General features: G+C 44.2%; 1 protein-coding gene across 5 annotated transcripts in view; it reads right to left on the bottom strand.

The window, feature by feature from the left end:
- The window catches only part of Rab11fip3 (RAB11 family interacting protein 3), a 54945-nt gene that overhangs the window by 28128 nt on the left and 13974 nt on the right, over positions 1 to 12843 (bottom strand). For all 5 annotated transcript variants that reach the window (XM_048333027.1, XM_048333029.1, XM_048333030.1 and 2 more), the window contains one exon: positions 8895 to 8986. In XM_048333027.1, the coding sequence (XP_048188984.1) occupies positions 8895 to 8986 (92 nt within the window). The remainder of the gene's footprint in view (positions 1 to 8894; positions 8987 to 12843) is intronic.

The raw sequence follows: 12843 nt of genomic DNA, 5'->3' as shown, positions 1-12843 counted from the left end.
CCAGGATTTCATGCATGCTAGGCAAGGAATCTACCACTAAGCCACATTCTCAGACCTCCTAACAAACATTTTGTTCTTACTCTTATGTAAGAACGAAGCACCTAACAATGGGTCTAGTTCATCATCATAGAAAGATACTTGTAGGCTATACAGTAATATTGCAGGTTGTGGAACTAAAGAATGATTGAACAGAACATTTATAATTTCAGTTTTCATTAAAATGAAGTTAAGGATTAGGAAAAGTGGGCAATATTGCACGTTCATAAAATTCTATGGTTAACAATTTGCAAACAAATAAGATTTCAGAAAAGTCACAAGTCTAGCAGGAAAAATATGCCCTTTGTCCTGAGTCTGGTATGCAGACTATGAGGACATCTTGCACCCACTGAGTCTCCAAGATTCACCTGAAGAGTCTTAGACCTGTGGAGCATAGCTGAAGAGAGACTAGCTCTATCCTTGCCCACCAGCCAAATGACCTAAGATATGTGACTCAATCCTAGAGCCTCATCTGCAAATGAAGCTATAAAGGCCAGTCTCCCAAGAGAGCCACCTCATGTAATTGAGGGGATGACACAGGCAGGTGCTTTTCAGAGCAATATAGCAAGATATATGTAACTCTGTGCAAAATCCCTGTCAGCCATGAAGAAGTCAGAAGTCAGGATAAGTTGGAATAACATGGACTGCAATTATGTGATCATGTCACTCAGATTTTCAAATGAAAACTCAAATCCTCCCTAGAATCTATAAAACTCATAAGAACTAATTTCTAACTCATAGAAAGCGTCTACTTAAAATCTGAAATTAGGGACCCATCTTTGGGGTTCCTCTCTAGATGGAAAAACCTTACTAGTCTCTTTCACAGTTTTCCTTTCACTTTAAAATAAACATATTCTGTTTATAAAAAATAAATGTAAAAGAATCTGAAATTAGAAAGTTAACACAAGAAGTCCAGATCCAGTTTTATCTCTCTGGGTAGTGTTCTCTCCTGAATGAGATGGGCCAGCTCTGGCCTATTTGTAGGAGACTGAGCCAGAGAGAAGACAAGAAAAACAGGCAGATCAGGCATCTGTGTGGGGTTAGGATGGAGCCAAGAGCAGGACACAATACTCAATGTGGGGCTTCTAATATTATGTAAGAGGAGGCTGCTTACAGCCCTGACAAGAGCTGCACACTCCCACAGATATGTTGCAGTTACAAACTCAACCAGCAGGCATAAGAAAAGCCTCCACAGACTTCTAAAGAGTGACTATAAACATAAAATATCAGTTAACTCTACAGTTGTTACCCAAAAACTTCTGAAGGGACACACTTGTAATCTTAGCTCCTTTGAAGGAGAGCTTGAGTTCAGGGCCAGCCTGGGCAGAAGTAGTAAAACCCTGTTTCAAAAGCAAAAATACAGCTTGTGCTAGTGCCAGGGGCCCACACTGTAATCTCTAGCTACTTGGGAGATGGAGATTGAGTGGACTGTGGTTTGAGGTCAGGCTCGACCAAAGGCTCACAAGACGCTGAGTACAGCTGTATGCAGTTGTCATTCAGCTATAAGAGAAATGTTAACAGGAGGATTTCGAGTTAATCCCATCTAGAGATAACTGTAAAACATATTCAGCTGGGCACTGTTGGCTTACACCTGTAATCCCAGCTACTCAGGAGGCTGAGATCTGAGGAACAAGGTTCAAAGCCAACCCGGGCAGGTTAAGTCCATGAGACTGTTATCTCCAATTAACCACCAGGAAAAAAACAGAAGTGGTACTTAGGCTCAAGTGGTAGAGTGATAGCCTTAAGCTGAAGAGCTCTCTGACAGCACCCAAGCCCAGAAGTCCAAGCCCCATGACCAACAAAAACAAAACAAAACAAAACAACAACAACAACAAAAAACCACTAAAATGGTTGGTGGCATTGCTCAATGGTAGAATACTTGTCTAACAAATACAAGGACCTACCTGCCTAATACTGCCAAACCCTACTACTTCCCCCCACCCCCCCAAAAAAATCCTACAAAAAGAAACACTGCCCCCAGTGCACAGAACAGCCACAGGGAGACTCTCCCAGCACTTAATTCTAGAATGAGGGGAGCAGACAATGCCGAAGTACTAGACCCTCACCAGCAGAGCAGTGAGGTCTTCTCAGAGCAGGGTAACAAAAAACTTGGCCCCTTATATTGGGGATTTAGCTCAGTGGAAAAGCACTTGCCAAGCATGTGCAAGATCCCAAGTTCAGTACTTAGCACTACCAAAAAAAACCCTTAACCCCAAAGTATTGTCAACCACCTTACTTTTGGTAGACATTCACTGCTTTCCCTTGGCTGTATGGACTCTGCGTTTCCAGCAGCATCTCAGGCTTTTGTAGTAAAAAAACAGCTTTTCCATTCCCTCAATCACAGCTCACATAGCCCAGCAGAGTGCTTCTATTCCCAAGAAGGGTAGGAACTCTACAATAACATCTGCTCCCTCATAGAGCTCCCACTCAACCTGTGGTAAAAGGTAGTGTCTTTGTGGGTGGAACAGCCCTGGAGCTTAGGGCTACTCAGGATGGAATTAACACTCCACTAACAGGAGAAGAGGCAAATGTGGAACTGATATAACTCCCACTAAAAGGAATAGGGAGGGTATCTGAGCCACACGACTAACTGGGACAGACTACAGCTGTTTGCCCTACCTTCAACTCCTCATTTCTAAGAAGATGGCCAATGGTCCCTCCTAATCTACTCCCAAGTGACTTAAGTACCACAAGTCACACTGAGGTGAATACAATTTGCACCCCTTAGTTGCTCCAAACTATAAACAAACAGGGTCACGAAGTCCTATCCACTAGCACTGCTATAAAGCACTCAGGTACTCCCTGATCAGTATAGGGCAGTAAAGAATCCCTACTCAGAACCACAAATCTCCATGTTGTTCACTCATAGTGAATAACTTACTGGTTAGAAGGCAGAAGAAGCTCTGCTAGAGAAATCCCAACCTGTCAAGAAGGTATGGGCTGAAGTGGTATGCTGCCTCCCCTCTTCTGAGCTGGTCTGTGGCTGGCTGCTATTGAGCACAGCATCCTTTATAAATGCCAGCAAGTCAGTAAAATTTGTTTTCCTGTGATCTTTCAAGAGAAGTACAAATCACCTTGGAGCATAGTACTCACCCATAGTCCACTCATTATGATTCAAACATAGTATTCAGCCTTACCCTTCAGGTTATATTTGCCAGCCACCCAAAACCCAGCTTTGCCCAGAAGCTGAATCTATGCTACCAATTGGTTAAAAAAAAAAAAAAAACAAAAAAAAACTTTACTAATTAACATTCAGATGAACTCACTTGAAAATCAAGATTCATTTTAGAAAACTTGGTCACATCATTTAAATCACCAATGGATGAACAACGCCCATGCTCAAGCCAAGGGTGACCAACACTACCTAATGGCCTCACTGTTGGAGATGACAGTCCTCTCTTCCCTGAACCTTTCTCCTCCAGAGATAGGAGATGACAGTTCTCTCTTCCCTGAACCTTTCTCCTCCAGAGATACCAATTCTAAGCACAAGTGCTCTCACATCTCCTCTTACCCTCAGATTCCAAGTGAGCGCTCTCACAGGTCCGACTGCACAAAGGCTCCACAAAGCATGTTCTGCTGCTAGAGACGGCCTCCCTCCTATATCTCTGAGCTGACCAGCTTGCTGGCTTCTCCTGGCTGACTTACCTCCTATTTGTTAACTGCCTTCCTACTTGTTGGTCATGCTGGGCTTCTGTAAAAGCCATGTGACCATCCCAAGGTACAGCACTGCCTGGGAGAAAATTTAACTTGCTCCCTGACATGCTCTCTTAGGCCTCCTGCTGGTGGTGGCCAGGGAAGGAGAGGCAAAGTTCAGGACGCGTCCTTCCTGGCCTTAACAGAGAGGGCTCCAAACAGAGCAACTTTGTTTTATATTTTATCATCTCTCCAATAACATTTGTTACAAAAGACACATTTCCCATCATTTTATGACAGTCTTTTCTCTAGACCCCAGAAGTGGGAGAAGCAGAGGCACATAGAAAGTACAGCCTGAGCTGCCTTATCATTCTGGTCCTGCCTGTTCATTCTATGACTTCCCCACTCCCTCCCAGCAATCCTGAAAAACAGGCTCTATCCTCATCACCTCTGTATCTGCCCAGAATCTTAGAATTCTTAAATAAATGGTGAGCTTTATTCTCCCCATCATTCCTGTAAGTGCCAGCAGCAAACATTAACCCAGTTCTTCAACTCTTCCCCTTCCCACTTGAGGAACATTAGCAATTTGCCTCTGTGAAAACCCAACAATTCTGGCTGTGAGGCTTGGCAGGATGTAAAGCTCAGCAGTACCTGTTGACAGGCATGCCTGCCACGACATGAGGTTCAAACACTGGCGTTCCCAGCTAGAAAACATAGGTGTGACAGGATCCAAATTTCAGAAAAAAACAATAAAAGGCCATTTATCTCTCAAGATCATTGGTGAAAAGGCTCCAAAAAGCTTCTTAATGTAACAGATAGTCTCCACTCATAAGAGTGCTAGACCTAGCTAGGGATATGGCCTAGTGGCAAGAGTGCTCACCTCATATACATGAAGCCCTGGGTTCAATTCCCCAGCACCACATATACAGAAAACGGCCAGAAGTGGCACTGTGGCTCAAGTGGTAGAGTGCTAGCCTTGAGCAGAAAGAAGCCAGGGACAGTGCTCAGGCCCTCAGTCCAAGCCCCAGGACTGGCAAAAAAGAAGAAAAAAAAAAAAAAAGAATGCTTGCTAGACCTTCTAAAATTGCATGATGTGAAAGTTTTTTTGTTTTGTTTTGTCGGTTGTGGGGCTTGAACTCAGGGCCTGGGCACGGTCCCTGAGCTTCTTTTGCTCGAGGCTAGCACTCTACCACTTGAGCCACAGTGCCACTTCCAGCCTTTTCTGTTTATGTGGTATTGAGGAACTGAACCCAGGGCTGCACGCATGCTAGGCAAGCACTCTACCACTAAGCCACATTCCCAGTCCCTGTTTTGTTTTTTATAAAGCTATTTCTTTATAAGTTCCACAGTATCTAGTTCCACTTCCCTAAACATAATATCTAAAATCTTAAAATGGAAAACTGAGAAGAAACAAATGCATTTGAATAAGAAAGCTGGTCTGGAAAAGGCACATCCTGTGAGAATGACACCATGGAGAGGCAGAACCATAAACTCAAAAAAAGATTATCAACTGCAAGAGGCCAGAGGCCAGAGCGCCTGAGAAGGCAGAGTATGAATGGCAGAGTGCAGGGAACCTCCTGGGCAGAAAATCATGATCTCTCAGGCCATCATGAACACACATGCCCAATATCAGAGGGCTCGCTGAGTAAGCTGTGGACTTCAGTCAATGTTCAGTATCACCACTGTGGGTCACTGGTTGGTACCCTATATCTACAAATACAAATGCTCATAATGGAGGCAAGTAGGATGGTGGGTATATGGTGACCCTCTGGCATTATTTGTTAATTTGAAATGTCTTTTTCTCCTCAAAAATAAAAACAGAGGGGGGCTGGGAATGTGGCTTAGTGGTAGAGTGCTTGCCTAGCATGCATGAATCCCTGGGTTCAATTCCTCAGTACCACGTAAATAGAAAAAGCCAGAAGTAACGCTGTGGCTCAAATGGTAGAGTGCTAGCCTTGAGCAAAAGGAAGCTCAGGGCCAGTGTTCAGGCCTTGAGTTCGAGCCCCAGGACTGTCAAAAAAATAAATAAAAACAGATGTTTTTTCTTTTTCTTTTGGTCGGTTGTGGGGCTTGAAGTCGGGACCTGGGCATTGTTGCTGAGCTCTTTTCACTCAAGACTACTGCTCTACTACTTTCAGCTCCCAGTTTTCTGGTGGTTAATTAGAAATAAGAGTCTCACAGACTTCCCTGCCAGGGCTGACTTTGAACAGCAATCCTCACATCTCAGCCTTCTGAGTAGTTAGGATTACAGGCATGAGCCATCAGCACCTGACTTCCTCTAGGTTGTTTGTGTGTGTGTGTGTGTGTGTGTGTGTGTGTATTTTTTTTTTTTTTTGCCAGTCCTGGGGCTTGAACTCAGGACCTGGGCACTGTGTCTGAGCTTCTTTTGTTCAGAACTAGCACTCTATCACTTGAGCCACATCACCACGTCTGGCTTTTCTGTGTATGTGGTGCTGAGGAATCGGACCCAGGGCTTCATATATCCAAGGCAAGCACTCTACCACTAGGTCATATTCCCAGCCCCCTTCCTCTAGTCTAAAAAAAAAAAAAAAAAAAACCAGAGCCAGGAACACATGGTTTATACCTATAATCCCAAGCTACTCAGGAGGCCGAGATCTGAGAACTACAGTTCAAAGCCAGCCCAGGTAGAAAAGTCTATGAGACTTTTAGCTCCAATTAACCACAAAAATCTGGAAGTAAGGGCTGGAAATATGGCCTAGTGGCAAGAGTGCTTGTCTCGTATACATGAAGCCCTGGGTTCAATTCCCCAGCACCACATATACAGAAAATGGCCAGAAGTGGCAGAGTGCTAGCCTTGAGCAAAAAGAAGCCAGGGACAGTGCTCAGGCCCTGAGTCCAAGCCCTAGGACTGGCAAAAAAAAAAAAAAAAGACACACACACAAAACATCTGAAAATCTGATAAACATTCCTGTCTCATATTCACATTCTGAAAACCCTTATGTCACATGTAGGATAAGTACATTAAGGTATAGCCAAGCAGGCCCCAAGACAAGGCCCAACTGGGTAATCTGGAACAGAACTTTGAGGAATAATCTGTCATTGCCAGGTGGCTAGGGTCTATATGAGCAGAAGTGACAGTCTGTCAGCCAGGAAGTGAATCTGGCTACACTAGGAGTAACTAACACCTGGGGTAGGCACAAAGAGCAGGGACATGAAGCAAGAATGATAGCAGTGGAACCTTGAGCTTCAACATGCTGGGCCTCAGAAGCTACATGAACACTAGTAGGTATAGCTCTTCACATGACAAAGAAGCCTAGGCTCCAAAGACTTAAGTAAGGAATCAAAAGCTCCACTAGCTCATAGCCCATCTCTACTCCCCACACCCTTAGCATGCAGCAGAGGATTGATCAAGGCTGAGAGCTATTAATTCTACCTTTTCTAGCACCTCAAGGGATTGGGGTAAAATACCATGTATTTTGTTATATGAGACAAGGTCTCACTATATTGCCTAGGCTGACCTGGAATTCTTAGGCTCAAGAGACCTTGTGTCAGCCTCAAATGCTGCAATATAGGCGCCATGGATTTTGTCAAAAAAATCAAAAAGGAGGTAGGAATGTGGCTTAGCAGTAGAGTGCTTGCCTAGCATGCATGAAGCCCGGGGTTCCATTCCTCAGCACCACATAAACAGAAAAGGCTGGAAGTGGTGTGGCTCAAGTAGTAGAATGCTAGCCTTGAGCAAAAAAAGCCAGAGACAGTCCTCAGGCCCTGAGTTAGAGCCCCAGGACTGGCAAGGAAAAAAAAATTGGGTTGGAATGTGGATCAGTGGTAGAGTGCTAGCCTAGCATGCATGAAGCCCTGAGTTCAATTCCTCAGTACTACATACACAGAAAAAGCCAGAAGTGGTGCTATCACTTCTGAATGTGTTTCTGGGATCATTCCCATTGAATCCATGACCTGAAGCAATTCCAATGGAGTTATCTTTACGCTATCTTGATGAGGTAGTCTTGGGGTCAGCTCCACATTAGTCACTTGTGCCTTATGCTTTTGGATCCTTTTTTTAGGAAGACCAACCACCCTCTGCCCTACACTAACCTCTAGCACGCACTGTGGGTCTTTCCTTAGTAATATGGTCTCTTCTCCTAAGCTCAAGTGGCAGAGTGCTAACTTTAAACAAAAGAAGCTCAGGGACAGTGCCCAGGCCTTGAGTTCAAGCCCCAGGACTGGCCAAAAAAAAAAAAAAAAAGAGGGCTAAGAATGTGGCTTAGTGGTACAGTGCTTGCCTAGCATGCATGAAGTACTGGGTTCAATTCCTCAGTAACACATAACCAGAAACGGCTAGAAGTGGCACTGTGGCTCAAGTAGTAATGCTAGCCTTGAGCAAAAGAAAGCTCAAGGATAGTGCTCAGGCCCTGAGTTCAAGCCCCAGGACTAGCACAAAAGGAAGAGAGAGAGCAAGAAAAGATTCCAGCCAGGTGTTGGTGGCTCACACCTATAATCCTAGCTACTCAGGAAGTTAAGATCTGATGATCATGGTTCAAAGCCAGACTGGGCAGGAAAGCCTGTGAGGCTCTTATCTCCAACTAACCACCAGAAAACCCCAACTGGGTTGTGGCTCAAAGTAGTAGAACTCTAGCCATGGGCAAGAGTTCAGGGACAATGCCCAGGCCCCAAGTTCAAACCCCATGAAGGGGAAAAATGAAAATTCCAGATCTGGCCAAGTGGTTCCTGGGTGTAGTCAGAGTCTTTCTTCCTAATTGTTGTGACAAGGAACCAAATTAGAGAAGACACACTATGATAACTCTGGCTGTATCTGTGAGGAGGAAGCAAGTATTAGTCAAATGTCCCCCAAGACAAAACAGTTTAAAAGTTCATGAAAGGGAACCTTCGGTCTTCTAGTCTGTTTTTACCTGACAGACAGTGACAGCAACATCACCACTGTGCCCTAACTGTCCACCAACCTCTGTTCAACAGGCCCCAGGGAAAACTCCTAACAAAACAATGAGCAAGCAGCCTTAGACCCTGTCCCCAGCCCAGCCTCTAGAAATAGTAGCCTGTGGAGCAGAAGCAGATACCCACTGATCTGTCACAGTCAAATATCTCAACGCCCAGAGCCTGTAACTCAGACCTTCAGTGACATGCACAAGCAGAAGGGTGAGCATCCTTCCCTTACACTGTCTTTGTGGATTCAACTACAGCATCTCAGGAAGCAGGACTTACAGAAGAAAAGGAAAAGATGAAGCACAGACTTAAGGGAAAGCACTTGCCTCATAGGTGACGAAGTCATCAAACTCGTCAGCACAGGCAGTGGAGTCCTCATCCTGGGCAGGCGCCACACTGTACAGCTGACCATCAGGATCTGCAGAGAGAAGATGCAGTGTTCAGCAGGCTACCTAGAGCTGCCTAGTTAGGTTGAAGATGAAGATGTAGGTGTGTAACATGTAGATGTAGGTGAGAACAAAGACTTTCAGGCTGGTCTCTGTAGAAGTTGGGAAGGCCTGGCCATTGCTTACGCCTTCCAGGCAGACACTCTATTGCTGAGCTAAGTCTCCAAACATCTTTTTAGTGTAACTATATTATGCAAAACCTTTCTTTGGGGCTGGGAATATGGCCTAGTGGCAAGAGTGCTTGCCTCACATACATGAAGCCCTAGGTTCAACTCCTCAGCACCACCTACATAGAAAAATCCAGAAGTGGCGCTGTAGCTCAAGTTGGCAGAGTACTAGCCTTGAGCACGTGGCAAGGGGCACACAGTGACATGCAAGTGAGGCTTTGTGTTTCCAATGGCCCATTATTAATGCAATTACTTGAAATATACATTACTTACAGAATTAGTTATTTATTGAATATCTTAAACATAAGTAATCTAACATGAAATGCTTAATTTAAAAAGCATGTGTAGGGGGCTAAGAATGTGGCTTTAGTGGTAGAGGGCTTGCCTAGCATGCATGAAGCCGGGGGTTTGATTCCCCAGTAGTACCCCATAAACAGAAAAGGCTGGAAGTAGCTCTGTGCTAGCCTTCAGCAAAGTTCAGGGACAGTGCCCAGGCCTTGAGTTCAAGGCCCAGGACTGTTCCCCCCAGCCCGCCCCCAAAGTACAAGTAGTAATAGCCAGGTCAGGCAGACAAATCTGAGTCTTATCTCCCAGAAACCAGCAAAAATCCAGAAATGGAAATTTGGCTTAAGCAAAAAAGCAAAATGAGATCATGTGGTCTTGACTTAAAGTTGTCACTACTGATACATCCACACATTAAAAAAAAGCAGAGTAGCAATTTTCTTTTTACTTAAAAAAATTAACCTTATTGGAGTATAATTTAATATATGTTTTTGTGTGTACAGTCTGATGAGTTTTGACAAAGGTAAGCACCCAGGCAGTCACTATTAGTCAAGATACAGAGCACTGCTCTCCTGTCAATGATACCTGTGCCCTTGACAGTCAGACCCTTTTTATCACCTCTGGTTTAGGTAACTCCTAAACCCCTCTGTCAATATAGATTAGTTAGGATGTCCTAACAAAGAATTTTTTTTTTTTTTGGTTGGCCAGGGGGCCTGAACTCAGGGCCCGAGTGCTGTCCCTGAGCCTCTCCATGCTCAAGACTAATGCTCTACCACTTCAGTCACAGCTCCACTTCCGGTTTTTGAGTGGTTAACTGGAGATAAGTCTCACAGGGACTTTTCTGCCAGAGCTGGCTTTGAACTGCAATCTTCAAATCTCAGCCTCCTAAGTAGCTAGGATTACAGGCATGAGCCACTGGCACCTGGCCAAAATTTGTAATGATTGTGCTTCTATGTATTCTTGTGTATAGCTCCATATTTCTTGAGGCTAATACATGCTGTTTGAGAGAGTCATTAGTTCATTTTGGTTTTTGAGTGACATTGCATTGTATGAATATACCAGTTTATTTTCCTGTAGGTATAAGGTTGATTGTAGTGTTGTTTTGAATAAAACTGCTATGAAGATTTATGTACAAGTATTTGTGTGAACATCTTTTTATTTCTCTTGGGTAAATAAGAATGAAACAATTAAGTTGTATGTAAGACAAGTGTTCAACTTGACAAGAAACTGCAGAGTAGCAACTTTTTTGAAGATTAAGTCAAATAGAGACCTTCCCTAGACACTTCTGGGAAAACCACTTTGGAAATGTCATTACTGGCTTCCTCTAGCTGGGCCACGAGAGGCCAGAGAAGATTCTTATTGTGATCTGGACCACATGGGGAAAACATTGTCCTGTCATGTGCCACACCAGGTTCCAAAGGATTTCTCCACCAGACCTGAGTAACTGGAGAGAAGACACTTAGACCCTTGTTCACAGGGCAGCCAGGGCACAATGATACCTAGATTGATGTCTAGATTTCTTTCAACTTAAACAGGATGATTTGACAAGGGCACAAACTCAAAAATGTATGCATGTTATAATTCAATACCACTCTTCTCTATGGCATTAGGATCATGAGTTTCTCACACAACTGGGGTTTTCCTGAGAGTATGGCAGAACATCTGGGTGGTCTGGACAGTGGCCAGGAGTGAAGGAGTCTCAAGGCCAGCCTCAGCCAGCCTATCAGGAAGAGGTGCCACTGCCACTCTACCCCCAGACTGTAGTTCCTGCCTTAGGAGTCTGGTCTAGGATATGCTTCTTCTAATTGAGGCTAGGCAATGCCATGGATGGACAGACCTTTTGTACTGGATTCTGGAGCCAAGGAGGAACTCTTCCCAGAGTGGTCAAACTGAGCCCATGTTTTTTAGAGGGCTAGACTGCTCTATCAGTTTTTTCCACTGTCAGATGTTACAGGTTTTATGTTTCCAAAACAAGCTCAATCCAAAACTTGTAAAACACAGTCAAGCGTGTTGAAAGATATGCTACTCAGACTGTGAAAGTGGCTAACAATTTAACAGCACTGCTCCATACGGCACCCAGAGAGAAGACATGAACGTACTGGTATGTTCATATTCCTAATAGGAACTAATAAGCAAGCACGAATCCTTTATCAGTCTTCTCTGTAAGAACTATAACACTTTTCTATTAAATGGAATTTTTGTGCATTTATTTTTTCCTTTTAGAGTTGAGGAGTACCTCAGCTCTGTGAGCTATAGCCATGGCCTATTTGTAACAGCTCTGTTTCATTCTATTCCTGAAATAGAGCCTATGCCTGACAGGAAAAAAAAAAATCTCCTTGCACTTTCCTGCAAACTGGGTCAAGACTTTATGCTGCTTACTATGCCCCTCCTTAATGTCAAATAAGTCTGACAAGCAAGACAGGCTGCTTGCAGTTACATTGGCACACTGCAGATGAGACCTGAAAGAAAATTCAGTGAAAATACAGTTCAGGCTGGGCGCTAGTGGCTCATGCCTATAATCCTAGATACTCAGGAGGCTGAGATGTGAGGATGGCAGCCCAAAGTCAGACTGAACAGGGAAGTCTTTGAAACTCTCATCTCCAGTTAACCACCAAAAAGATGAAAGTGGAGCTGAGGCTTAAGTGGTAGAACATTAGCCTTGAGCAAAAAAAGCCCATGGATAGCAAACGTCCTCCAGGACCTGAGTTCAAGCCCCAGGAGTAGCACAAACAAACAAACAAAAAAGGAAAATGCTTCCTTTACTTTCTTCTAAGTGCTATGAAATAATTTCAAAATCATCTTTCTTTCATTCTATTTCTCACTCTTCCTTCTTAATGAAATGTAAACAAAATCAAAATCTCAAGATTATAAAAACAGGGGCTGGGAATATGGCCTAGTGGCAAGAGTGCTTGCCTCCTACACATGAAGCTCTCGGTTTGATTCCCCAGCACCCACGTATATGGAAAACAGCCAGAAGGGGCGCTGTGGCTTAGGTGGCAGAGTGCTAGCCTTGAGCGGGAAGAAGCCAGGGATGGTGCTCAGGCCCTGAGTCCAAGGCCCAGGACTGGCCAAAAAAAAGATTATAAAAACAGAAAAGTAAAGCCACTTCCCTCAGTACCAGCAAGAGAACATACACTATCTACAGCAGGTTCATCAGCACCTTACTCAAAAGAAAACAGAGGCTCTGAGCAATGGTCCTGGAAGGCTGGCACTGAGGCTAGGCTCTTCCCTATCACACAATCAATCATCCCGAGAGCACACTGCTGGGCTAGATTCACAGACCTGCTCTCTCCCAAATCCTCTCACTGTACCTTCAGATCAACTGTGCCTTGACTATCCACACATCTATCTTCTGACCCCCAGCTTCCCACACACATGCA

This window comes from Perognathus longimembris, chromosome 23 (genome assembly GCF_023159225.1).
Source record: "Perognathus longimembris pacificus isolate PPM17 chromosome 23, ASM2315922v1, whole genome shotgun sequence".
In the NCBI taxonomy this organism is placed as follows: Eukaryota; Metazoa; Chordata; class Mammalia; order Rodentia; family Heteromyidae; genus Perognathus; species Perognathus longimembris.
The sequence above is the reverse complement of the archived record's forward strand: the minus strand, read 5'-3'. Positions and strand labels throughout refer to the sequence as shown.